General features: G+C 40.9%; 1 protein-coding gene across 5 annotated transcripts in view; it reads left to right on the top strand.

The window, feature by feature from the left end:
- The window catches only part of HTT (huntingtin), a 170,462-nt gene that overhangs the window by 50,841 nt on the left and 94,436 nt on the right, over positions 1-25,185 (top strand). For 4 of the 5 annotated variants that reach the window (XM_044767917.2, XM_070506342.1, XM_044767916.2 and 1 more), the window contains 17 exons: positions 959-1,039; positions 3,208-3,569; positions 6,466-6,589; positions 6,848-6,966; positions 8,788-8,899; positions 9,151-9,288; positions 10,451-10,609; positions 10,702-10,799; positions 11,940-12,079; positions 13,121-13,184; positions 13,435-13,535; positions 16,493-16,639; positions 18,445-18,565; positions 20,048-20,124; positions 20,789-20,940; positions 22,005-22,207; positions 24,910-25,036. In XM_044767917.2, the coding sequence (XP_044623852.2) occupies positions 959-1,039; positions 3,208-3,569; positions 6,466-6,589; positions 6,848-6,966; positions 8,788-8,899; positions 9,151-9,288; positions 10,451-10,609; positions 10,702-10,799; positions 11,940-12,079; positions 13,121-13,184; positions 13,435-13,535; positions 16,493-16,639; positions 18,445-18,565; positions 20,048-20,124; positions 20,789-20,940; positions 22,005-22,207; positions 24,910-25,036 (2,325 nt within the window). The remainder of the gene's footprint in view (positions 1-958; positions 1,040-3,207; positions 3,570-6,465; positions 6,590-6,847; positions 6,967-8,787; positions 8,900-9,150; positions 9,289-10,450; positions 10,610-10,701; positions 10,800-11,939; positions 12,080-13,120; positions 13,185-13,434; positions 13,536-16,492; positions 16,640-18,444; positions 18,566-20,047; positions 20,125-20,788; positions 20,941-22,004; positions 22,208-24,909; positions 25,037-25,185) is intronic. The other variant, XM_070506341.1, reaches the window with a different exon arrangement.

Below are 25,185 nucleotides of genomic sequence, written 5' to 3'. Positions count from 1 at the left end.
CATGGCTTGATAAGTGGTGCATAGGTCCATGCCTGGGAGCCGAACAGGTGAACCCCGGGCCACCAAAGCGGAGCGCACGAACTTAACCACTACACCACCAGGCTGGCCCCTGTAAAATGCATTTTTAGAATTTTGCAGAAGATGAAATGTTCCATCCTCCCAGATCATACAGTGCTTGAGTTTTGATTGTCAACCCTAGAATCTAGCAAATTAAAAGATAATACAATAATAGTGACTTTTAGATATAAACATTTTAGGGCTGGCCCAGTGGCTCAGCGATTAAGTGCGCATGTTCCAGTTCAGGGGCCCGGTGTTCGCTGGTTTGGATCCCGGGTGTGGACATGGCACCACTTGGCAAAGCTGTGCTGTGGTAGGCGTCCCACATGTAGAGGACGATGGGCGTGAATGTTAGCTCAAGGCCAGTCTTCCTCAGCAAAAAGAGGAGGATTGGCAGCAGATGTTAGCTCAGGGCTAATCTTCCTAAAAAAAAAAAAAGCAAAAACAGTTTTATGTATAAATTCTGAGGTGCCATTGGAGATGTGAAATGAGTATCCCAAGGACTAACAGAATTGGCTCCAGCCATAACTTGCCATTTTTAAGATTAAATAATTAATTAATAATTAAGATTAAGTAATATGAATTATTTAATATTACCAGTAGTATAAATCAATAAATATTTATTAATTATTAAAATACTTTTTGGTACAGTTTGAGAATCATTGCTTTTAACCTTTTTTCCATATAGGTTTATTGATTTTAGTAATGCTCTAAGTATAATATTGCTACATTCTTTGTGTTTAGCACCCTAGAGGTTTAAAAATACTTACATATAGTGATAAACTGTATGGGGGGTGAATTAAATCTGCTTATGAATGTCTGCTTAGAATGTGCATTTATTTGATTTTCAAAGTCCTTCCTTTTAGCAAGCTTAAGGGACTCTCCTGCCATCATTTTCTAGGGAAAGTGCTCTTGGGAGAAGCAGCAGCCTTGGAGGAGGACTCTGAGTCAAGGTCTGACAGCAGCAGCCCAGCCTTTGCAGGTAGCTCTCATGAGTGGCAGTGGTGTCCACCTTCCTCCTCTCTACTGGCCCCCACCGCTGCCCCTCCCCTGCACCTCAGTGGATGTACCTCCTGGTGGGTAGCGGTGAAGCCAACTTGCTCAAATGGTGGCTAATCCAGGCTTCTTTTATAATGTTTACTTTGAAACAGGTGTGTGTTTTCTTGCATCAAATATTTGCTGTTTTCTTTGGTTTGGGCTGTTTTAAAATTAGATTTAGTCCCTGCACATAAGTCTTTTTGAGTAAGGGATGGTGGGTAAAGTGTCTCATGAAGTGAGTTGGATGGCTCGTGATGGGGAGAATGGGATTGAAAATTGTCATGGATAGGAGCCAAGCCTGGTGGTGCAGCGGTTAAGTTCGCATACTCTACTTTGGTGGCCCGGGGTTCGCTGGTTCGGATCCCGAGTGTGGACCTACATTCTGCTTATCAAGCTATGCTGTGGCAGGTGTCCCACATATAAAGTAGAGGAAGATGGGCATGGATGTTAGCTCAGGGCCAATCTTCCTCATCAAAAAAAAGGAGGATTGGCAGTGGATGTTAGCTCAGGGCTAATCTTCCTCAAAAAAAAAAATTGTCATGGATAATTTAACTTGAAAGAATTTGTTTGTTTACATTTGTTTGTTACCTAATTAGATTCTCAGTTCGCCTTATAAAAGATGAGTGTTGACTAAGACGCTAATAAATGGATTAAAGGAGACTGGTTTGGGTTGTATAATCCTATCCAAAAGAATATTTTTAGATAACTGAAAATAAGGCTCAAATATTTGGGAAGGAAATTCTGAATAATTCTAGTGGCAATTATTTGTTTATTTTACAAAATAGAAATCACTTTTTTCCTGATTAAAAAAAGTTAAAACAACAAAAAAATTACATTTATCCAGAACATTGTGCAGCTTAAGTGCTCACTGACCCAGTGGCCTCCAGGAGTGACATTGCTAACAGCTTGATGTTGATCTTTTTGTTAATTGGTTTGTGTGTAGTGTTTATTTATTTACTTATTTAAAAAATTGGCACCTGAGCTAACATCTGCTGCCAATCTTCTTCCTTTTTTCTCTTCTTCTTCTCCCCAAAGCCCCTCAGTACATAGTTGTATATTCTAGATGTAGGTCCTTCTGGTTCTGCTATGTGGGACGCCACATCACCATGGCCTGATGAGCGATGCCATGTCTGCGCCCAGGATCTGAACTGGTGAAACCCTGGGCTACCAAAGCAGATCTTGTGAACTTAACCACTCGGCCACGGGGCCAGCCCCTCTTGTTTTTTTAAATGGGAATTTAAAAACTAAACTAGGGGGGCCGGCGCCGTGGCCGAGTGGTTAAAGTTCTGTGCGTTCCACTTTGGAGGCCTGGCTTTGTAGGTTCAAATCCCAGGTGTACACCTACTCCATTCCTCAGCCGTGCTGTGAAGGCGTCCCACATACAAAATGGAGGAAGACTGGCACAGATGTTAGCTCAGGGCCAGTCTTCCTCAAGCAAAAAAAAAAGAGGAAGATTGGAAACCAATGTTACCTCAAGGTGAATATTCCTCACCAAAAAACGAAAAACTAGGAAAATGTGGTGCAGATTTATATTGCAGGAGAATACAACTGGATTAGAGGTCTTGAATAGGATCTTGGAAGAAGAAAGCCTACATCAAAGAGACGGTGAATTTACTATCTTGTCTGAGCACTGCTTGCCTCAAGCACCCAGGCATTTGTGTGCGCCCAGCCTGCTGCACCTGACCAGGCTGCTTGTGGTTGCCAGGCAGTCTCTCTCTGTGGCTCCAAGCTAAGGCTAGAGCAGTTACTTAAGAACTTGAAGTAGCTTAAGAACCAGTAATGTGGCTGGCCATATTTCAGTTTTTTGCAGTGAAATACCTTTTGAGAATATTCCTAGTATTTAAAAAATACCTGCTGCTGATCTTTATTTTATTAATATGTAGGAATATAGTAAAAGGTAAGTAGATAATACAGGAAAAGGCAGTTTTAGTAACATTTGGAGGATGCAGTGTTGTCTTTTGAAATTTACTAGTTCATATTTTCACTGTGTTTCAGGATTTTTTGCAGTTAAAACATTTGGAGACAGTGCGTTTGAGGGTATTTTGCAAATATGTTATTCTCTATTGAATGTTTTTCCTGCCCATTGAGGAATGAGTGTTTCTTTGTCTCCAGCCTCAGTCAAGGGTGAGATTGGTGGTGAGCTGGCTGCCTCTTCAGGGGTCTCCACTCCTGGCTCTGCTAGCTCAGCCGCTGACTCTGCGGGTCACGACATTATCACCGAGCAGCCCCGGTCACAGCATACACTGCAGCCAGACTCAGTGGATCTGACTGGCTGTGACTTGACGAGCGCTGCCACCGATGGGGTTGAGGAGGACATCTTGAGCCACAGCTCCAGCCAGATCAGCGCTGTCCCGTCTGATCCTGCCATGGACTTGAATGATGGGACGCAGGCATCCTCGCCCATCAGTGACAGCTCACAAACCACCACTGAAGGGCCGGATTCGGCCGTGACCCCTTCGGACAGTTCTGAAATTGTAAGTGGGCAGAGGGGGTCCCTGGTTTCTGAAGAGAGACCTGTCGTATGTCCGAGCTCTTCCCTGTAGGCCCATACCTGGACCCTCCTACTTATTCCTCTCCTCCTGTCTGATCCACTCATAGCAGTGCAGAGGTCACCAGCTCAGATCGTGAATGGAGAGCTCGACCCCATCTGACACCTTCACTTCATGAAGGAAGTGGCAGAGTGTCATTTGTGTTGAACACGGAGGTCAAAAATTAGTTGATGATATGAACTCTGCTAAAATAGAGTGCATTTTAAATTCTTTAAAACCTTGTTGGGCACAGATTAAATCATTATTTTAAAAAGTCCATGAGGAGCCTGACATTAACAATGTGATTAATAACATTAATACTGTGCATTAACACTTTTTGCCTTTTAAAAAACTTTTACAGCGTATCCCATCTTACAGAGCATGGACTTAAGTACCTCTGATCTCTGAATTAGTGGACAAGAAACACCTCAAGGATAGTCTAATCAAAAAGTTTGGTACAAGTGTATACTGAGTTTCACATCCCAATTTCATTTGAATAGTTTGTGCATTAAGTGTTTTGCTACTATTGAATGTATTTTATTAAGAACATGGTTTTGTTTTTTTTACTTGAACAAATACAGAAACATTGAGTTACCAATCCCAAGGTAAAGCACTTGCATGTCCCCTTTGGCAGTTGTCAAATTGTCACATGGATGTGGTTTCTAATGGCGTGTGGATTTACACTTACTCTGTTGGAGAACTGAGCTCACGGTTAGGGTTTTAACTGGAAGACCTGGAGGAGGATAGGACAAATGACTGAAACAGTGGGAAGTGATTTCAAGTAAGGAAAGGGACCAGTGTGCAGGGAGAAGAGAAGGTGGGGAAGCTCTGGGCTCAGTAGTGTGTCAAGTGTGCGGAGGGAATGTCTGCGTTCTTTATTGCACCAACTTCCATGGGACATCTGGCCTCTTCGTAGTAGATGAGTTCTGGACAGACTTGTTAGAAATAGGAATGAATGACCATAGGAATTATGAAAATTTCCTTCTTTGGGAGTGTTTCAGCAGGTGTTTACTGTGTGATAGTGCTGGGAGTGGGGCCTATGTAGACTTCTCTGGGGCTTAACTAAATGTCTTCCCTTGCTATTTCTCACACTGGTCTAGTTCTTTCTAGTTTATAAGGTGCTTCCATGTGCTATAGTCTTTAATTTTTTGCTGAACAAATGTATTGAGCACCTATTATATTCTGGGGATTGTTCTACAAGCTGGAGATAAAGTAGAGGGCACAACAAACAAAACTACTCTCATGAAGCTAATATTCTAGAGTAGGTATCATCGAACTCTTTCCATATAGGGCCAGATAGTAAATATCTTTGGTTTTGTGAGCCATACAGCCTGTGTTGCACACTTATCTCTGCTGTTGTAGTGTGAAAGCAGCCATAGACAATATGTTAATGAATGAGCATGACTGTGTTCCAGTAAAATGTTATTTACAAAAACAGGTGGTGGCCAGTTTTTGGCCCACAGGTTGTAGTTTACCTACCCCTGTTCTAGAGTGTGTGCGTGTGTGGGGGGCAGATGATAAGCTAATGATCAATCAACAAGTAAAGAAATACATGGGCAGATGGTGATAAATGCCATAGAGAAGAATAAGCAGAGTGAAGGGGATAGGGAATTGTCTCATGAGACAGCTCAGTGTGGTAGTTATGTGGCTTGGCTCAGGGGTAGCCCACCAGGATGAGAATTCTGGCTCTGCTGTTTACTAGCTGTGTAGCCTGGAGTAGTTATGTCCCTTCTTGCCTCAGTCTTCTTTTCTGTAAAATGAGGGTGATAACAGTACTTACATTGTAAGACTTATGAAGATTAAGGGTGATAATACACGTAAAGTGCTTTTGATCCTGCCTAGTGTATAGTAAGGTATTCCTAATATGGTGCAACTTTTCATTTTAACCTTTTTTTTTTTTTGTAACTACAGCAAGTTTTTTGGCAAACTAATCTGGAGGGTGGAGAATGGACGAAATCATTTCTTTCTTGATTGTTTTGGTCATGTAACTTAATTTTTTAATTGTAAGGATTTGGAAAGATTTTTAAAAATGATATTTCAACTAATTTACTAGCATACTGAGGGTTCATCACTCAGGTGTTTAGGGTAAATTACATGGGATTTGAAGTGGTTGTGAAAAATTTTGCAATATAGAATCAAACACAAGTTTATGGCTAAATATATGAAATACTGTGTTCAAAACTGAGTTGGAGGGGCTGGCCTGGTGTTTCAGTGGTTAAGTTCTCACGTTCCACTTTGGTGGCCTAGGCTTCAATGGTTCTGATCCTGGGTGTGGACCTGTGCACCATTTATCAGGCCAGGCTGTGGCAGGCATCCACATGAAAAATGGAGGAAGATGGGCACAGATGTTAGCTCAGGGCCAGTCTTCCTCAGCACCTAAAGAGGACGATTGGCGGTGGATGTTAGCTCAGGGCTAATCTTCCTCAAAAAAGACAACTGAGTTGGTTCAGTCCTAGCAGTTTAGGAGATAACCTGTTATGTTGTTAGATTTTTGTCTAAAAGATTTTCCTCATTTTTGACTTACTGTAAAATTTCCTTGTGAAGACAGAGGTTTTTGTTTGGATTTTTTTTAATCAAAAAGAGAAATTTCCAGATTGGAATTTCTTTGGAATTTTTAAAGTTATAAAAGCTTTTTATAATGTAGTAGTAATGTGTGATCAAAAACTCTTGGTTATTTATACGCATGCCTTTCTGTGCATGTGAGGAAATGACCTTTGTGGACCTTTGTGTTAGGATGTGAGATGTAGTTCCTGTTATTTGTGGCCTTTGCCTTTCTGTGTTGAGGGGCTTGTCCCTGGGCAGTCACACTCAGAATTCTCACAGCCTCTCTCGAATCTTTTAGGTGTTAGATGGTCCTGATGGCCAGTATTCGGGGATGCAGATCGGACAGCCGCGGGACGAGGGTGAGGAGGCCGCAGGTCTTCTTCCCGATGAAGACGTGGATGCTTTCACAGACTCCGCAGTTGGTATGTTGACTTCAGGCCACATACTATGGAATGGTCTTGTTTTCAACCCTGGCATCTTAGTTTTATCTTAACTTCCAAGAAGAAATCTTTTGATATCTTTGTTCTCTGAGTTGTAAATAGCAAATGAGATTAATTGAGGAATGATCATCTTTTTTCTTGATCTAAATCCTGTACTTTCATGTTGACTTTGTGTAAATATGCGTTTTTGTGTTTTAATTGGAAACTTGTCACTTAATCTCGATTTCTCTGTTTTTGAAGCCCTTCAACAAGCACATTTGTTGGAAAGGCTGGGCCACAGCAGGCAGCCCTCTGACAGCAGTATAGATAAATTTGTCTCAAGAGATGAAGCTACTGAACCAGGAGATCAAGAAAACAAGGTGAGACGTTTAGGCATGAGACTGCTCAGCATTCTGAGCTTGTATGAGTGTTTAAAATCACTTCGGCTACTGTCTGTCTGCCATGCTTCTAGCTTTCCCATCTCTAAGCTTTTCCTCAGCTCTTTCCCTTTAAATATTGATCTGTTCCCAGGTCTGCTCTTCTCTGCCTCTCCAGGTACCACCCAATCCCTTAAGAATTGCCTAAAGTTCTGCCTCCCTTGAGAGTCCTTCCCAGACAAATCTGTCTTAACTGATTGCTACCTCACCTGATTTCTTGGACCATTTGTTTGATGGTTGTGCATGGCCTTGCAACATTTCTTGTTTTTGTTCCATTGAATTAATTAATTTGTTTGTTTATTTGTTTTTGTGGTAAAATACACATAACATAAAATTTACCATCCTAACCATTTTTAAGTGTACAGTTCAGTGGCATTAAGTATATTCACAGTGTTGTGCAACATCACCATCATCCATCGCCAGAACTTTTTCATCGTCCCAAACTGAAACTCCGTCCCCATTAAACACTAACTCCTCATTCCCCTCCGCCAGCCCCTGGCACCCACCGTTCTACTTTCTGTCTCTGTGGATTTGACTACTCTAGGGGCCTCCTGTAAGTGGAATTGTACAGTATTTGTCCTTTTGCGACTGGCTTATTTTACTCAGCAGAATGTCCTTAAGGTTCATGCATAGTATAGCATGTGTCAGAATTTCCTTCCTTTTTAAGGCTAAATAATATTCTATGATATCTGTATACCACCTTTTGTTTTTCTGTTCATCCGTTGACAGACACTTGGGTTACTTCTACCTTTTGGCAATTATGAATAATACTGCTGTGAACGTGGGTGGACAATATCTCTTCAAGACCCTGATTTCAATTCTTGTGGGTATAGGCCTAGATGTGGAATTGCAGGATCATGTGGTAGTTCTATTTTTAATTTTTTGAGGAATAGCCATACTGTTCTCCACAGCAGCTGCCCTATTTTACATTCCCACCAGCAGGGTACAAGGGTTCCGTATTCTCCACATCCTCGCCAACACTTATTTTCTGTTTGTTTGATAGTAGCCATCTGGGTATGAGGTGGTGTATCATTGTGGTTTTAACTTGCATTTCCCTAATGATTAGTGATGTCCAGTATCTTTTCATGTGGGTTATTGGCTAGTCCTGTATCTTTGGAGAAATGTCTATTCAAGTCTTCTGCCCACTTTTTAATCGCGTTGTTTGGGTTTTTTTGTTGTTGAGTTATCTATTGAACTGTTTTTAAAATACCTGTATATTTCTTACCCTTTTACATGTAAATGTCCTGTCTTCCCAGTTAATTTTAAATTCTTTCAGCACAAGAAATAATGTTTTGTACTTAGTCCTGCAGTAGTTGCTCAATTATGTTGCAACCTTGGCGGTTCTTTCCAGGTCCCCTTGCACAAGGCCTATTCCCTTTCAGTTTGGGGCTTTCCCCAGGCTCTTTCCTCTGCCTGAGTAGTTTCCCCTTGTCCTATAGATGATGGCTCATGCTGTGCTTCCCTGAACAGCCTCTCCTGGATGCTGGTTCTTAGCTGCCTTCCTATCCAGTGCTCCCTCGCTGCATGCTGAGCTCCTCCCTGCCACAGCCCACAAGACCCTGTGTCATAATCTGCCTCTGACCAGTGTAATTCTGCTCCACGGTGGTCTGCAAGGTCAGGCATGTCTATGGGCACAGAGAGGCATCTCTGTGTCCCTGGAGCCTGGCATAATTGCTGTGCTGGAACTAGTTGTTGAATGAACTAATGAGCAGATGTGTTGATTGTTTGATTATAAGACAAACAATGTCAGTTCCTGTGTTCTAGCCTTGCCGGATCAAAGGAGACATAGGACGATCTGCTGATGATGATTCTGCTCCTCTCGTCCACTGTGTCCGCCTTTTGTCTGCTTCATTTTTGCTAACTGGGGAAAAAAATGGTAAGTATAGAAGGGTAGGTGCAAAGTTGAAGGAAGTAACTTTAGGTGTCAGAGGTCAACTTGGTGGCCAATTTTGTGCCTTGTTCTTGAGCGGAGGGAGTAGAATCTAGGGGTGAGCTTTGTTTTCACTAGCTGACAGGAGAAGAGAGGGGCTGATGGGGGAGCTGGTTTAGTGGGTCTAGTTTTCTTTGTTTGGAAACTAAATGTTTACTGCTTTTAAGCTGAAGGTGACCCAGGTGGTTTCTTTGCAGCCTTGGTTCCGGACAGGGACGTGAGGGTCAGTGTGAAGGCGCTGGCCCTCAGCTGTGTGGGAGCTGCTGTGGCCCTTCATCCAGAATCTTTCTTCAGCAAACTTTATAAAGTACCTCTTGAAACCACGGAATACCCTGGTATGTTAAAAGTTCACATCTCATTCCTCATGTTTAATCATTATTTTGGCTGTTTTGTTTTAGATTAATAAGTTTTTTTCAGTTAATTTGTGGCATTTGAACTGTTGTAGTTCTCCATAAAACACACGAATAGTAATGTTTTTGGCTTCTTGGACTCCCTGTAGATATGATGTTTAGTTGAAACACACAAATGAATAGAAATTTGGGAACATAAGAGCCACTTTACATATGTATTGGATTTATACCAGAAGCAGAAATTGTGTATAATTAAAATTGTTTTGGGTCACACTCAAGCAGGCTAGGCGTTCACACTCAGACAAGCGGGAACTGGGACCGGCTGAAATACCAGCAGACCCAGTCACGCATGGCGCCCGTTCTGGGACGCGGGCCGTTATGGAGTAAATGGCGGGGAGAACTGCACTTCTGAAACCAGAGTCCCGCCTTCTCTTTTTCTTTGGGTGAGGGGACAAACTTGTGCTTTTGAATTTCTTTTAGGTAGGTGTGGACTAGCTTGAGTTTCTCTAATCTTTTTTTGAAATAAAGTCTTGGAATTTTGATTATTGGCTGACAACCTGGGATTATAATCCAGAAAATCTGTTGTGTTGAAGTGATATCAGGGATATGATGAATCTAGAATCTTCAAACCCCAAAATACTTTTTACCACTCATGGTTATTATATTCAAGTCTTTTCTGGATATGGATCGCCATCTTGCACCCCCCCCCCTTTTTAATCCCCTGAGAATTAAGCTTTTATTTTGAATTAAGAGTTGAGGGGCCAGCCCGGTGGTGCAGCAGTTAAGTTCACACATTCTGCTTCAGCGGCATTGGGTTCGCTGGTTTGGATTCTGGGTGTAGAGCTACGCACCACTTGTTAAGCTATGCTGTGGCAGGCATCCCACATATAAAGTAGAGGAACATGGGCATGAATGTTAGCTCATGGCCAGTCTTCCTCAGCAAAAAGAGGAGGATTGGTGGCAGATGTTAGCTCAGGGCTAATCTTCCTCAAAAAACAAAATTGAAAAAAAAAGAAAGAAATCAAAGGAGAAATCAAAAAATACCTGGAGGCAAATGAAAATGAAAATACAACATACTAAAATTTAAAAATAAAATAAAAGTTGATGGTGGGGACTCGTACAGTGGATGGGCAATTTATCCCTGCAGAGGAGCAGTATGTCTCAGACGTCTTGAACTACATTGACCATGGAGATCCGCAGGTCAGAGGAGCCACAGCCATTCTCTGTGGGACCCTTGTCTACTCCATCCTCAGCAGGTCCCGCTTCCATGTGGGAGACTGGGTGGCCACCGTTAGAACACTGACAGGTAACAGCCCAGTTTTCAGTAGTGTCTGTTTTAGATAGAATTCTCAAATTCAAGTTTACATGAAGGTATTTGTTGCTTGCTCTTCTGATCAGGAAATACGTTTTCTCTGGTGGACTGCATTCCTTTGCTGCAGAAAACTTTGAAGGATGAATCTTCTGTTACTTGCAAGTTGGCTTGTACAGCTGTGAGGGTAAGCATAATCATTTGTGGAAATCATTTCTTTAATTAGTGGAGATTTTACCATTGTTACAATTAAAATTGGAGTTTAATATTAAATATTTCCAGACATTCTAAAGCTGTATATGGTATGTTTACATATTGTTACAATATTGTATCTACCACTTGGCTTTAAAAGGAAAACATTGCCAATGAAGTTAAGGTTTAATAGACTTTAGTTTGTTTTAACTCTCAGAGTATTTGTTTGAAATACACCTTGTTTAACATTAAGTGTAAAACCTGTTGAATTAAAAAACAGCTCTCTCAGGCCCACAGAGTGCTGCGAGTTAGAGTGAGCTTTGGAGGTTCTTTAATCACCTCTGATGTTTGTATCAGTGGAGTAGCCTCAGTCCTGTAAATGGTAGTGTGTCAAACCTTTATATATCAGCTGTTTCCTAAATCATGACTGACAAGTCAACAACAGTAAAAATCAAAACAAAAACCCTACAGTTGTCAAATTTATTGGATACCTTCCCTTTTTAAAATTTCATGGCCTGGCCAGAATTGTTCTTTAGTTCCAAATGTTTGCCAAGTTTCAGCTGGTCTGTCATTCCTGGAGCAGAAGGAAGTTGTTGGCATCACAGTGAAGTTGCTGGCCCAAAGTCAGCATGAATCAGCCTGTGTGTGGAAATGCCCACATCTGTGCTCAGAAGGTGCAGGGAAGGGAACTGCCACCACAGGGGCCCTCTCCTGTCCCCTTGTACAGTGAAGTACACAGTAACATCAAAAAGGCCTTGGGTCCCGTGTCCCTGCCCTGGGTCTGAGATTTGTTTCAGAAGTGGCGGTGGTGCTGTGTTACACGGTCTCCCTCTTTACCACTGATAAATGTTTGTGAAGTTGGTGTCTGGGCGTGGAGACCATGACAAAGGCAGGAGGGAGAGGAAGAAAGAAGCAAAGTTATGTGAAAGGGACACATTTACTTTTCAACTTGAGTTTACTGAGATAAATTATATGTTATAAATATTTCTGACCGATGTGGAAAAAGTGCAACATCCCTGTTGCAGTTAAGAAAAGACAAAACAGGTATGTATGAGAGTGATGTCATCAACCATCCAGCGGCAGCTACAGCACGAGGCTAACCCTGCCGCCATCCTGCGGTGGCCGTGTTTTTCAGCACTGCGTCATGAGTCTTTGTAGCAGCAGCTATAGTGAATTCGGATTGCAGCTGATCACCGATGTGCTGACTCTGAGGAATAGTTCCTATTGGCTGGTGAGGACAGAGCTTTTGGAAACTCTTGCAGAGATCGACTTTAGGTAAGCGAATGAGGTTCGTTATGTTGATGCACCAAAGCTACTCAGAAGTTTGAACTAAGAATTGAAAGGCCTGGGATCAGTTGAAAGGATCAGTCAATACAAGTAGTGATGGTTATCAAGGAAGCTGTGCGTCAGAAATCTGAGGAGTTTAGATAGCTGATAGTGATTTTCTCCTCCTCGACTTTGCCCTATTTTTGTAATTTTTAAATATAGGCAGAGGAGTGGACTTTTCTGGTGGTCTTAATCATTTTAGTGTCCTTAATGGTGAGAATAAAAGAGCTCAAACTTTTAAAATAATTTAGTTTATATCGATTCTGCTTGTTTAAAAAAGGAATATACTCATCATTATATTGAGCTTAGATCAAATAGCTGATTTGTATTTTGTTTAAATTTAAAAATAACTTTTGATATCTTGCAATTTTTCATTTTCTAAGAGTAAGTTTTGCTTCGAGATGTTTTCTTCCAATGCTTTCTTTTAGAAGGGAAATTTTCTTTTGTTATGTAACCAGATTTTTGTTTTGTTAACCCATCATTTAGAGTGCCTATTACATGCCAGGCTCGGTGCTAGGGTTATTTTCTTTCATCCTCAGAACATCTCTGTGAATTAGGGATTGTTCTCACCTCCACGTCACAGAGGAAGGGTGGGTGAAAACTTGCCGGAGGCCACACAGCCCCATCTGCATCAGCGGGAAGGTGCGGGAATCTCAGCTCTCACACCTTCTTTGATAGGTGTCTGAGCTAATTCTGTAGGCCACTTGGAGTCTTTCAAAATAGTAGATGTTTATTTTGAAGAAAAACAATTTACTTAGTACTGTGTTACTGAGTAGAATTCTGAGAGGAATATAAATTCTGCTTGTTTTAAAATTATTAGTCTTTCTGTTGTTTTAAGTAAGTGCTGCCTCTTAGAGCCTTCCACTGCAGCTGGCTTAACACACTCTGGAGCCAGCCTTCCTCATCGTTCTGTCTGTCTGTCTCGCAGGCCATCACTGGGTGTTTGTGAGTAACTAAAGTATTTCATTGTTAAATATGTTCTTTCGTTAGGTTGGTGAGCTTTTTGGAGGCAAAAGCGGAAAACATACACAGAGGGGCTCATCATTACACAGGGGTAAGCAGTTCACTTTCGTGAGGCTGTGTTTTAGCCTCCAGGAATTCCACTTCCCTAGTGGCTTAGAATTTCTCTGACTGCATCCTGTTTTAGATTTATTTCACAATTTATATCATGAAAGTTGTGATTGTATATGTGAATTTAAGACTAGTGATCTTGAGTTCTTCCTCACTGGGTTTCCAAAATATCTTACCTAAAATTTAGTTAAATACAGAGATTATATCTATTTTTATTATCCTTCTCTCTAAAGCGGTTAAAACTGCAAGAACGAGTGCTCAATAATGTTGTCATCTATTTGCTTGGGGATGAAGACCCCAGGGTGCGACATGTTGCTGCAGCTTCATTAATGAGGTACTTATCGAATATTTTCTCTCTTTATTCCCTTTTTTGGTTGAAGTACTAAATGGTATGGGAATAAGAAGAGAGGGAAAAATTCAGAGTATTTGGGCAGTATTCATAAATCTTTTGGGCTCACTGTTTCAGCTACTCTTAAACTATCAAAAAAGATATTATTTGCTACTGTAAGGGTCTAATATGATAAAACAACAACAGAACACTAACCTCCTATTGTAAGAGTAATGCACTTTCATTGTCAAAATTTTGGAATATAGAGACTAGCACTAAGAGAAAATAAAAATCACCTTCAGTTTTACCACTGGAGATAATCACTTAACATTTTGCACTGTTAACATTTTGTATATCCTGTGTATGAGTTTCTTTTTCAAAATTGGGACAAAATATACTTACAAGTTTGTAATATAGTAAACATCTTCTTGTTATCAAATACTCTTCTAAAAAAGAACTTTTAACCACCAGTGTTTTCTGGGACAGCATCCTGTATTCAGATACATTCATTTTTCTGTAGTGAAATATGACATGCATGACATTTCATATAGTGTGAGGTAAATAAAGGCTATAAATATTGTTTTAAAAAAAGAAATTTTGGGGCTGGCCCTGTGGCATAGCAGTTAAGTGTGACGCGCTCCACTTTGGCGGCCCAGGTTCACAGGTTTGGGTCCTGGGTGTGGACCTACACCACTTTTCAAGCCATGCTGTGATGATGACCCACTTAGAAAATAGAGTGAGATTGACGCAGATGTTAGCTCAGGATTAATCTTCCTCAAGCGAAAAAAAGAGGAAGATTGGCAACAGATGTTAGTTCAGAGAAAATCATCGTCACAAAAAAAAATTTAATTCGTAGCCCTTTTTTTTTTCCTGAGGAAGATTGGCCCTGAGCTAACATCTGTTGCCAATCTTCCTCTTTTTGCTTGAGGAATATTCACCCTAAGCTAACATCTGTGCCAGTCTTCCTGTATTTTGTATGTGGGTTGCCACCACAGCATGGCTGCTGATAAGTGGTCTAGGTCCACATCCAGGAGCCGAACCTGGGCCACCAAAGCAGTGCACGCCGAGCTTAACCATGAGGCCATGGGGCCAGCCCCAAGTAGCCATTTTTTTACTATGTAGTTGTGCTAAATTTTTATATAAATATTATTTGGTTGAATATTAAGTTTACTTTGATTTGAATAATGAGTAATACTGTTGCTATACATACATGTTTATGTATCTTTTGTTTCTTAGAATTAATTCCTGGAAGTTGAGTTACTAGGCCAAGCTTTTTGATGATTTTTTTAAAAATTTCTAGTGGTTTTATTGAGGTATAATTTTATATCCCATTTTAAGTGTACAATTAAATGATTTTAGTAAACTTACAAATTTGTGTAACCATTACCACATCCAATTTTAGAACATTTCCACCATCGCAAAAAGATCCCTTGTGCCCTTTTGCAGTAACTGCCAGTTCCCACCCACAGTGGGAATTCATCTACTAATCTACCTCCTGTCCCTAGTGATTTGCCTTTTTCTGGACATTTTATATAAATGGGATCATACAGTTGTTGGAATTTGCATCTGAGTTCTTTCACTTAGTTTTTGAGGTTCATCCATGCTGTAGCATGTACCAGTAGCTTATTCCTTTTATCCATTTTATGGATAATACCATATTTTATTTATCTGTTCAGCAGATGATTGATATTATTTCTACTTTTTGGCTACTATGAACCATGCTGCTTGAACATTGGCCTGTGAGACTGTGTGTGGACATATGTTTTCATTTCTCTTGGGTAGATACCTAGAGGTGGATTTTGTATGGGTTTTGGTACTTGTGAAATTACTCTCTAGGAACATACCAATTTATATTGCCACTACCAGAATATGATTGTGCCTGAGTCTTCTCACCACAACAAATATTTCAAAAAAAGTTAAATTTGTGTCCATTGTTTAGGCAGAAATTGCTATTTTTCAAAAAATAACTTTTAACTTGTTTTAAAAATAATACATGTTTACTGAATAAAATTTAGGGAAAGTATAAAAAAAGAAATAAAAATCTTTGTAATCAAACTATTCAAAGAAAATAAAAGTTACATTTTGGCGTATAACCTTTCAGTTTGTGGTGTTATCATTTGCATTTCTGTGATTGCTTGTGAGGTGTGCTTTTTCATGTAGTTAACTGGGTCTGTATGACTTGCCTAATTAAAGACTTTGGATCTTAACCATTTTCTACAAATGATAGCAATTTATAATACCCTAGGAAAAAAATTGTACTGTTGACCAAGTCTCCATGGAGGAAAGAGATTTTAATTAGATATTTAGGTTTGTAAACCAATGTAATAAATAGTTGATTGTTTCTAAAAGTTATACACCCCATCCGTAAGTGTAGCAATACGGTCACGCAAAATATGCACTGAGTGTTGATTGCAGAAATGAGCCCTTTGGTTCCTTTAGGAAATGTTTGCCATATTCTGCCTTTGAGTTCAGTTTAGATTCGTGAGGAGTCTCAGCTGGAGCTTTGCTGTCTGGGAATGTATGGGATGGTTTTGCAGGCAAAATTGGAAAAATGAGTGAGGGACAGCCCCCGGCATTCAGATCTGTTCTCTGCTCTAGTGCTTTCTATGGATAGTGGATTAATGCACATGTTGATGTTGGTCAAGGTGATTAGAAAGAGAACTTTCAAGGTTGTTGGTTTTTAATCAAAGCAAGAATTATATGTAGAGAAGGGTACTTAATTCTATGATAGACAAAAAGAAAATACAGCACCTAGTTATTTCAAAGTGGGTGTGTGAGTGAGTGGTCCTGTGATCAGAGACCCCTGCTCTGCTGAGCTTAAAGAACGTTGCCTCTGAAAAAGGAAAGTGGTGTTCTGTGGGCAGACGGTGTTTTAGGCTTAACCACCTTCACAGAGAGGAGTGGTGAATCACAGGTGAGTTTCATGTACTTTCTTAAGTAAATAAACCTCGCTTTTATGTTAGGCTTGTCCCAAAGCTGTTTTATAAATGTGACCAAGGACAAGCTGATCCAGTAGTGGCTGTGGCAAGAGATCAAAGCAGTGTTTACCTGAAACTTCTCATGCATGAGACGCAGCCTCCATCTCACTTCTCCGTCAGCACGATAACCAGGTACACTAACCTATTGATGTCCTGACATTGTCTTAGGGCTTTAATCTAAAACACAGCATTGCCTAGAAAAAAAGCTTTGGGTTTGAGAATGTTTGAGTAGGTTGTCTTCCTTTGATAGGCTGTTTCTCCTTTTCAGGATTTACCACCCCTCCTCTTTAAGCTCTGCCGCAGTCACACAGCAGTGATACCGTAGATCTTTTAGTTTGTTCTTTGCAAGCTGCCTAGTGATGAGTGTAGTGTTCTACACGACTCCAATGCTATGTCTTATCTACTAAGCTGTCCTTTAAATTTTTCACTTTATTTGTGCTAGCTATGAAGAGCTCGGGTACGTCATGCCTGTTAATTTTTAGGTGAGCAGGCTATTAAAAAGTGTCAGTGTTATTTAGAGTTATCCACTAGTTCAGTGATTTAAAATTATTGTTCACATTTGTTGTGAGGAGTTTTTAAATACAATTTCAAATGGCCTTACATAGCCCACTCTCGTCTGATTCTCAGATGAACAGCATAGACTATGAAAGTAATTAGAGTAGAAATGCCTTAATGAAGTTATAATTTTCTTTAGAATTTTAGTTTACCAAGAGGGCTGCAGAAGTGATAAGAAGACTATTATGCTTTTTTAACTCTGTTTTTTAAATTTTATTTTAAAAATTAGTTTTATATGGTAACTCTCTGCTGAGTGGCAATTTTTTTAAAAACTTGAACTTAATGGCTTCTAAGCTGAAATGTTCACCTGATGCTTTTGTTCTGAATTTGGAACTCAGCTTGTCAAATTTTGAAGTCTTTATTCCTAAATAAATATCACCTCTTATCATATAAAGCCTGCTTAAAAAAACACACATGGAATAATTTCTTGTTTACCTTCATATTGTCTTCCCAGCGAATTTTCCTTTTGTAACCTCTAAACTGGCATTTTCTCTCTTTGAAAAAATTCAGGATAAATATTCCTTTAAGATAAGCAGAAGCAATATAAGAGTATTTCATTATCAGGAATTTGACAAGCTTAGAGTAAGTTGCTCTTTCTAAATGTCGTTTCAGAAAATGAGTATTTAGATGCCAATAGAGATGAGTATAATATTTTGTTAAAATTGGTTACTACTTCGAAAATTTTCCCAGTTCCAAGCTTAAGCTATCCTCTTGACGTTTGGCTCTGCTTATTTGGTTCTTGGATGATAAACATAGTTACTTATTGTGCAGCTATATTTGCAGCATAGCTACCTGCTGTTTTAGAAGTTATGTGAGAAGGTAAAATACTAGTCTTAGTTTTGTTGTTGAATGCCTCTGTGGACAGGACACTGAGGGACACAAGACTGAACCCAGCGTGAGTCCTGCCTGCTTGGGCTTCATTTATATAGTGGGGAGTTAGAGTTCGTGTGTAGCTACCGTGAGGGCTCGAAACTGCTCTGTGCCGTGAATGGAATTTGGAAAAAGTGCCCCGGCAGTCCTGTAGTGGAGAGAGGACTTCTTTTGTCTTGGAATCAGGGGTCACTTCGTGCAGTATTTCTTTTAACTTAAAGTTTGGAAAATGGGTGGCTTTGGGCGTGTAGAGAGATTGCAGGCAAGGCTGTGAGGAGCATGTTGCTCCGGTGCTGTGGTGGAGGTGTTTGCGGCACACTGGGAGGAAGGGAGGGGTCGTTTCAGCCATCTTTCCAGAATAATGACCAGATTTATGTACAGTCTTTCTTTAAGTTACAAGACTGCTTTCACTTCTCGTAGCCTTTAATCTTAAACTTTTAAATGTTATTTGAATTTTGAAAATATTATAAGCTTTAATAGTCGATTTTAAGTTTCTGTATTTTTCTTATTAGAATATATAGAGGCTATAACTTACTACCAAGCATAACAGATGTCACTATGGAAAATAACCTCTCGAGAGTTATTGCAGCGGTTTCTCATGAACTAATCACATCAACCACGCGAGCGCTCACAGTAAGTCTCTTTGGGTTGGTCTCAATGAAATTAATTTTCATTAGTTTGTATGGTCAGTTCTCAATGGTAAAATGCTTGTATTAGAGTCTTATAAGTGGGGCTTACTAAGAAATTGTACTTCTCTGAACAAAATCCTGGTTTATTCCAAAAGGAATGTAAACAGCTATTTTTTTCCTGATTATTAAGTAATACATGCTCATTGTAAAAAAAATTCAGCCAATACAGGAAGATATAAAAATGAAAATAAAAACTACCGTAATCTGAATTGGTAATATAGCAGAAGTTTAAAATATCTCTGTTATAATTGACTCAGTGACTATGTAATATATATATATATAAAATATATATATAATATAGGAGGGGAAAGAATCAGAAATGCTAACAAAGATTTTTGTATAATATAATTATCTGTATCATTATTTATGATGCTGAAATTAGAAAAGAACCATAGTGTCCAATAATGATTAGATTCTGATTATGACTAAATTCTGTGTATGTGGTAGTATATTTGTTATGCACCTCTTTATTATTATGCTTTGGAGAATTTTTAATGATATGGAGAGATATCTGGGTTATAATATTGAGTGGAAAAGGCACAGTACAAAACTATGCTTGTGTCTAGTCAGATCTCAGTTATGAAAAATAATATTCACATATATACATATCTCATATACTCAGGAAAATGATGGGCAGGAAATTGCCAAAATGAATTTTAGGATTATGAGTGACTTTTGTTTTCTTCTTTATATTTTTCCAATATTTACAAATTTTCTGAAATGAACAAGTATAACTTTCATAATCAGGAAAAAGAATATTATGCAGAAGTAGTGTTAATATGCTATCATATTAAACCATGTGTTTTATTTTATGTTACAGAAGAAATGTTTGCATGTTGTAGAAAACTCAGACAATTATACTTAGGCCATTTTCATAAGTATGTAAGAGCCTTTCAAACCTAAATATTGTTTGGGCTCTTTGGGCTCTGTAGTTTGGTCTTCCCCTGATTTGTTCAAAATATAAACTTTATTTATTTGTGTTTATTGTGGCCTACATGTGTCAAGCACTGTTCTTGGCTTGGGATGTAAAAATAAAGTAGATCCCTGCCCTGTGGTTCTTGTGGTCAGGTCAGGGAGATGGACGTTAGTCAGCTTGAGCACAGGAGCAGACCAGGGAGGGGCAGGGAGGGCACTCCAGGCCAAGAGGGTGGCACAGGACAGTTACAGTTCTGGGCACAAGGAGCCCCCACTGCTGGCCTGTCTTCACAGGGATATAACTGACTCTCCCTTAAAACGCGTATTTCACTTGTACAGCTGCGTCTTTTCAGGTATGAATGTGTACCATGGTGGGACAGACAGCCTATCGTTAGACACAGATCTCAATTTTGTTTTCATTGTTTGTACTTTTTATAAAAGGTAAAGGAAGTTCAATTTAATAAACCTTTTTGGTGTGTGGGTGTGACTTCACTGCTCCTCTCTTCCTTAGTTTGGATGCTGTGAAGCTCTGTGTCTTCTTTCAACTGCCTTTCCAGTTTGCGTTTGGAGTTTGGGGTGGCACTGTGGGTATGTATTTTCCTCAGCAAATGAATATCTACGATTAGGTGGTACAGACGTAGTTATTGGCATCCCTTTTGTTCTTTCTCGTTAGGTCTTTTACCAGTTTGACCTTTTGGAAAAATACCAGACGGAATACTTGCTTCTGCCCTGTTAGTTGTATGGGAACCCAGTGATAGGGCTGTGGGGAGACGCTGGCTTTGCTGTAATTCTCGTGGATGTCAAGTGCATGGTTTTAAGCATTTTGGAGGATTTGAGGGTGTGTTTGCAGGCTCATGTAAGGGACTTTGCGTATGCTGGCAGAGGACTTTTCTGATTGGCTTTATTCTCCAAAATTATTCACTATGTATTAAAAATTTAGGGGCTGGCCTGGTGGCGCAGCGGTTAAGTTCATATGTTCCACTTTTCGGTGGCCCGGGGTTCGCTGGTTCAGGGTTCGCCGGTTCAGATCCCGGGTGCGGACATGGCACCGCCTGGCACACCATGCTGTGGTAGGCGTCCCACATATAAAGGAGAGGAAGATGGACACGGATGTTAGCTCAGGGCCAGGCTTCCTCAGCAAAAAAGAGGAGAACTGGCAGTAGTTAGCTCAGGGCTAATCTTCCTCAAAAAAAAAAGAAAATAAATAAATAAAATTTTTCTGTAATTCGACTTTGCAAATGTGTGCCTCCAGAGTGCCCCCTCTGAGTGCCTCAGATGAGGCCAGAAAGAGCTGTACTGTCGGGATGGCCACGATGATCCTTACCCTGCTGTCGTCAGCGTGGTTCCCGTTGGATCTCTCAGCCCATCAAGATGCTTTGATTTTGGCTGGAAACTTGCTTGCAGGTATTGGCGCTGAGTTGGAACAGGGATTCTAAGGCTTCAGCTTTTGATTTCCTTTTGGAGGTAGGCGTGATGGGCATATGAAGGAAGAACATGAGACCATAGCTTATTCCTGTGGTTACCAACATGCATAAATGTGTACTGTAGGCAGCTGTTCTGTGCCTTTCTCAGTCTGGCCCCTCAGTTAGCTATAGGTGAACTCATTTCTAATTTAATTTTAATGGGCACCATGAGCCAGGCACTGTCACAGGCACCAGGGCTATAAGAAAGTATGATGTGTGAACTCCGTTCTCAAGTCAAATGTAGATTAGTGGGGACATATGTAAACTAAAGGACAATGGCAGCACAGAGTGGCCATATCACTCTCCTTTGGGGATTAGGATGGGAAACAGGATTTATGAGCTGGCAGGGAAGGGCACACCAGTTGGAGGGCGGAGCACATGCGAAGGCTTGGAGACATGAAAAATTGTGTGACATTTGAGAACTGTAAGTAATTTTGGATGTCACATGAGGGTGAGGACTAGGATGGAGAATGTGACTGGTGAGGAAGGAGGGGCCCATTGAAACTGATGGATGTGGGGTGTTACCAGCTCCATTAAGGAGGACTAACAGTCAGATTAGTACTTTAAAAGACCTCAGCTGACTTGAAAGTGGGTTGAAGGAGAAGGTAGGGAATCTCAGGAGGTTAATTGTAGTTAAGGCAAGAGGTAGAGTCCGAACAAGATAATGTCTATGAAATTTTGGGGGATGAGACTTGAAATAGAGTGAAGGAGGCAGAATCAGGCCTTGATCACCAATCAAACTTTGGTTGTAGAGTTCAAGAAGAGGCCTAGGATGCCTGTCACATCCTGGGTGGGTGTATGGTGGTGACATTCATGGAAATTGGGCACACTATTTGGGGGGGGAAATGTCAATTTCCTGTTGAATTTGAGGTATCAGTTGACCCTCAGGTAGAGATATCCTGCAGACTCTAAATGTACATGGGTCTGAATGACTTACATTCTCTAAGCAATTTCTTTTCCCCACACTGTGGAGGTGGGGAGATAATGCATGTGTCTCTGTCACAGCCAGTGCCCCCAAATCTCTAAGAAGTTCATGGACCTCTGAAGAAGAGGCCAACCCAGCAGCCACCAAACAGGAAGAGATCTGGCCAGCTCTGGGTGACCGGACCCTAGTGCCCATGGTTGAGCAGCTCTTCTCCCACCTGCTGAAGGTGATTAATATCTGTGCACATGTCTTGGATGATGTGGCTCCTGGACCAGCAATAAAGGTAACTTGTTACTTGGACAGGTGTTTTAATGTAATCCAGATGACTCCATAGGCTTCCAAACATGCCTTTGTTTACCTTCTGTCCCTGCCTTATTCTCTTTTGCTTAAAATGAACAAAATTGGTCATATTTTGATGCTAAGTTTAACACCAAAATTTACTCATCCAGTTTGTAGCCCTTTTGGTATCATCTTTAATTACTGTTACCTCTGGGAGGGAAAAAAGCTAGCTTTCCTTTTAGGCTGTCAGGATTAGCCAGGAAAGCTCAGAATTGAAGTTGCTGGCTTAGTAGCTCGTTTGCTGGCTCCTGAAATCTTGACAGACAGTTTTGCTTTTCTGTGAAGTACAGTTCAGTGAAATCAACTTCAAAGCCAATGCCAAACTACTCACAAGATGCGTTTAAGATCAGTCAGGTCACTTTTATTTGCTTGTTCTTTCTCTTTTCTGTGTCTTCCATCTCAGGTCTCTGCCATCTAGAAAGACTCTCCTCTAACTTCAGACTTTCCTTTAGCTGCCAACCAGTCTCCCCTTGTGACAGATTTCTCCGAAGAGTTCTGTCTCCCTGCTCAGCACCTTGGTGCTTCCCACCACTCTGATGCTGGCTTCTTTTGTAAGGCCTCTTTGCTCTCTTCTCTGTCCACTGCTCCAGCCGTCACTTCTTTAACCCCTGCCAATCTGATTTCTGCCACCAGTTTCCATAGCAGCTCTTCCTGCTGAGATCAGTCTTTGAATCTCACAGGGACGTCTCAGGTCCTATCTCACTTCCCCTCTGCACACTCACTACGGCCACTCTGTCCTGACATCTTCACTCTGATTGGCTTCCAGATTGTCTTTTGTTTCTCTCTGACCCCCTTCTTTTTCCCAGGCACTTTCCTGGTTCAGACTTTCTGTGCACCATTATTGCTTTCCAGGCCTGTCCTAGGTCAGCCTCTGTCTGTATACTTGCTGGGCCACTGCCATCCAGTACAACTTTCTGTAATGATGGAAAGCCAGGACAGTAGCCACTAACAGCATGTGGCTACTAAGCACTGGAAATGTGGCCAGCAAGACTGAGGAACTGAACTTCTAATTTTGATTGGTTGTCATTAAATTTAAATTTCAATAGCCATGTGTAGATTGTGGCTCCAGTATGGGACAGGGCAACTCAAGGAGGTTGGGTCTGCTTTCATGTCTTCAGTGACTAAACATCAGAGACTCTATACCTGTCTTTGGAGTGCCAGGCCAGTGTGGCCAGCTACACATGAAACTTCTGCCTGGATGATTCATAGATATTGCAGGCACGTGCTAAAACTCCACTTCTCAGCCTTCTCCCCAGATTGTGCTTACTTCTGTTTCTCTCACTTTGTGTTCTGTCAAGCTAGGAAAATGGGAGTTATTCCAATTGTTCATTTTCTCTCACCAAGTCCTTTGTTTTTCCTACTCAGTATCTTGCAAAAAACTCCTGTACTTTTATGCACATCAACCTGCTCATGTACATATACACACATACTCACATACATATGTGCACACATACACGCACAGATGCATACGTGCACGTACAGGCACACACACTTACACATACACACACTTTTCTCTGTGTTCACTGCCACTGTTCTGGTCCAAACTGGTGGAGTATCTCTTTTAGAGTACTGTAGCAGTGTCTTTTCTTTTTTTTCAAGCTGCATTGTCATACAATTATGGCATAATTCACTTACCATACAATTCACCCATTTAAAGTGTATGATTCAGTTTGTTTTTGTATGCCCAGAGTTGTTTGGCCATTACCACAATCAATTTTGAACTGGAAAAGGAACGCTGTACCCTTTAGCTATCACCCCCAGCTTTAGGCAACTGCTAGCCTACTTTCTGTGTCTATAGATCTGCCTATTCTGGCGTTTCATGTAAATAGAACCACACGATCGGTGTCTCGTGACTGGCTCCTTTCCCATAGCATGTTTTCTTGGTGCAGCAACTCCTTTCCTGGTCTCTGTGTAGTCCTTCCCTGCTGCTTTCCATTCCATTCTCCTGAGTGCAGCCATTTATCTCATTACATCCATTTTCCAGACAAGGCTCCGAGATGTGTGGTGACTTCTCTAAGATTGAGGAGTGAGTGAGTAGCAGAGCTAGGGTCTGAAGTCCACATGTCCGTCAGCCTCCCCACTGTGCCACCATGCCGGCTGCCTTCTATAACATGGAAGCCTGTGCATTCTGTATTCTGTCCCGAGTATTGGAGAGAGTGTGGGCTTCTTGAATAGGCAGGGTTTGTTGACTCCTAGCTCTGCTACTTATTTGCCGTGACCTTGAATAAGTCACTTCATCTCTGAGCTTGTTTCCTCATTTGGAAAATGGAGTTTAAAACATTGCTTCAAACCCTTTTTCATGTCATGGCTCCCATAGAATGCCTTGGTTGCTTGCTGTTGGAGCTGATGTGACTGGGGGCTCCAGTGGCCTCAGGCCCCGCCTGACTCCCTGAGGGCTCCTTTCATCCCTATTTGTTCACAGTGCACCTGTTACGAAGTTCTCGGTCAATACCTACTATGTATTATTGTTGTGTGGGTTAAAGTAGATGATATATGTACAGTATCTGAGCTCTGTAAATGTGGCTTCAGAGAAAATAATGAGTTGCATGGCTTGGTTGTTTTCAATAAATGGTAAAACCATAAATTATAGTTTTCAGTTTCTGAATTGGTTATACTTCCTTCACAGTTTCTTGTTTTCTATTTTAGGCAGCCTTGCCATCTCTAACAAACCCCCCTTCTCTAAGTCCAATCCGACGAAAGGGAAAGGAAAAAGAACCGGGAGAGCAGGCTTCTGTACCATTGAGTCCCAAGAAAGGCAATGAAGCCAGTCCAGGTGTGAAGCGATGGCTGGGGAGGGGGACACGGAGGAGATTTGGGGACACCATCTATATTGTAGAAATTTAGGACTTAAGCTTCATTGATATTAGGTTAACATAATAAGTGGATATTTTTGGGAAATAAAATACGCAGCAATGAAGCCAG

This window comes from Equus asinus, chromosome 3, assembly GCF_041296235.1.
Source record: "Equus asinus isolate D_3611 breed Donkey chromosome 3, EquAss-T2T_v2, whole genome shotgun sequence".
Classification (NCBI taxonomy): Eukaryota; Metazoa; Chordata; class Mammalia; order Perissodactyla; family Equidae; genus Equus; species Equus asinus.
This window is presented reverse-complemented; position numbering and strand designations above follow the sequence as displayed.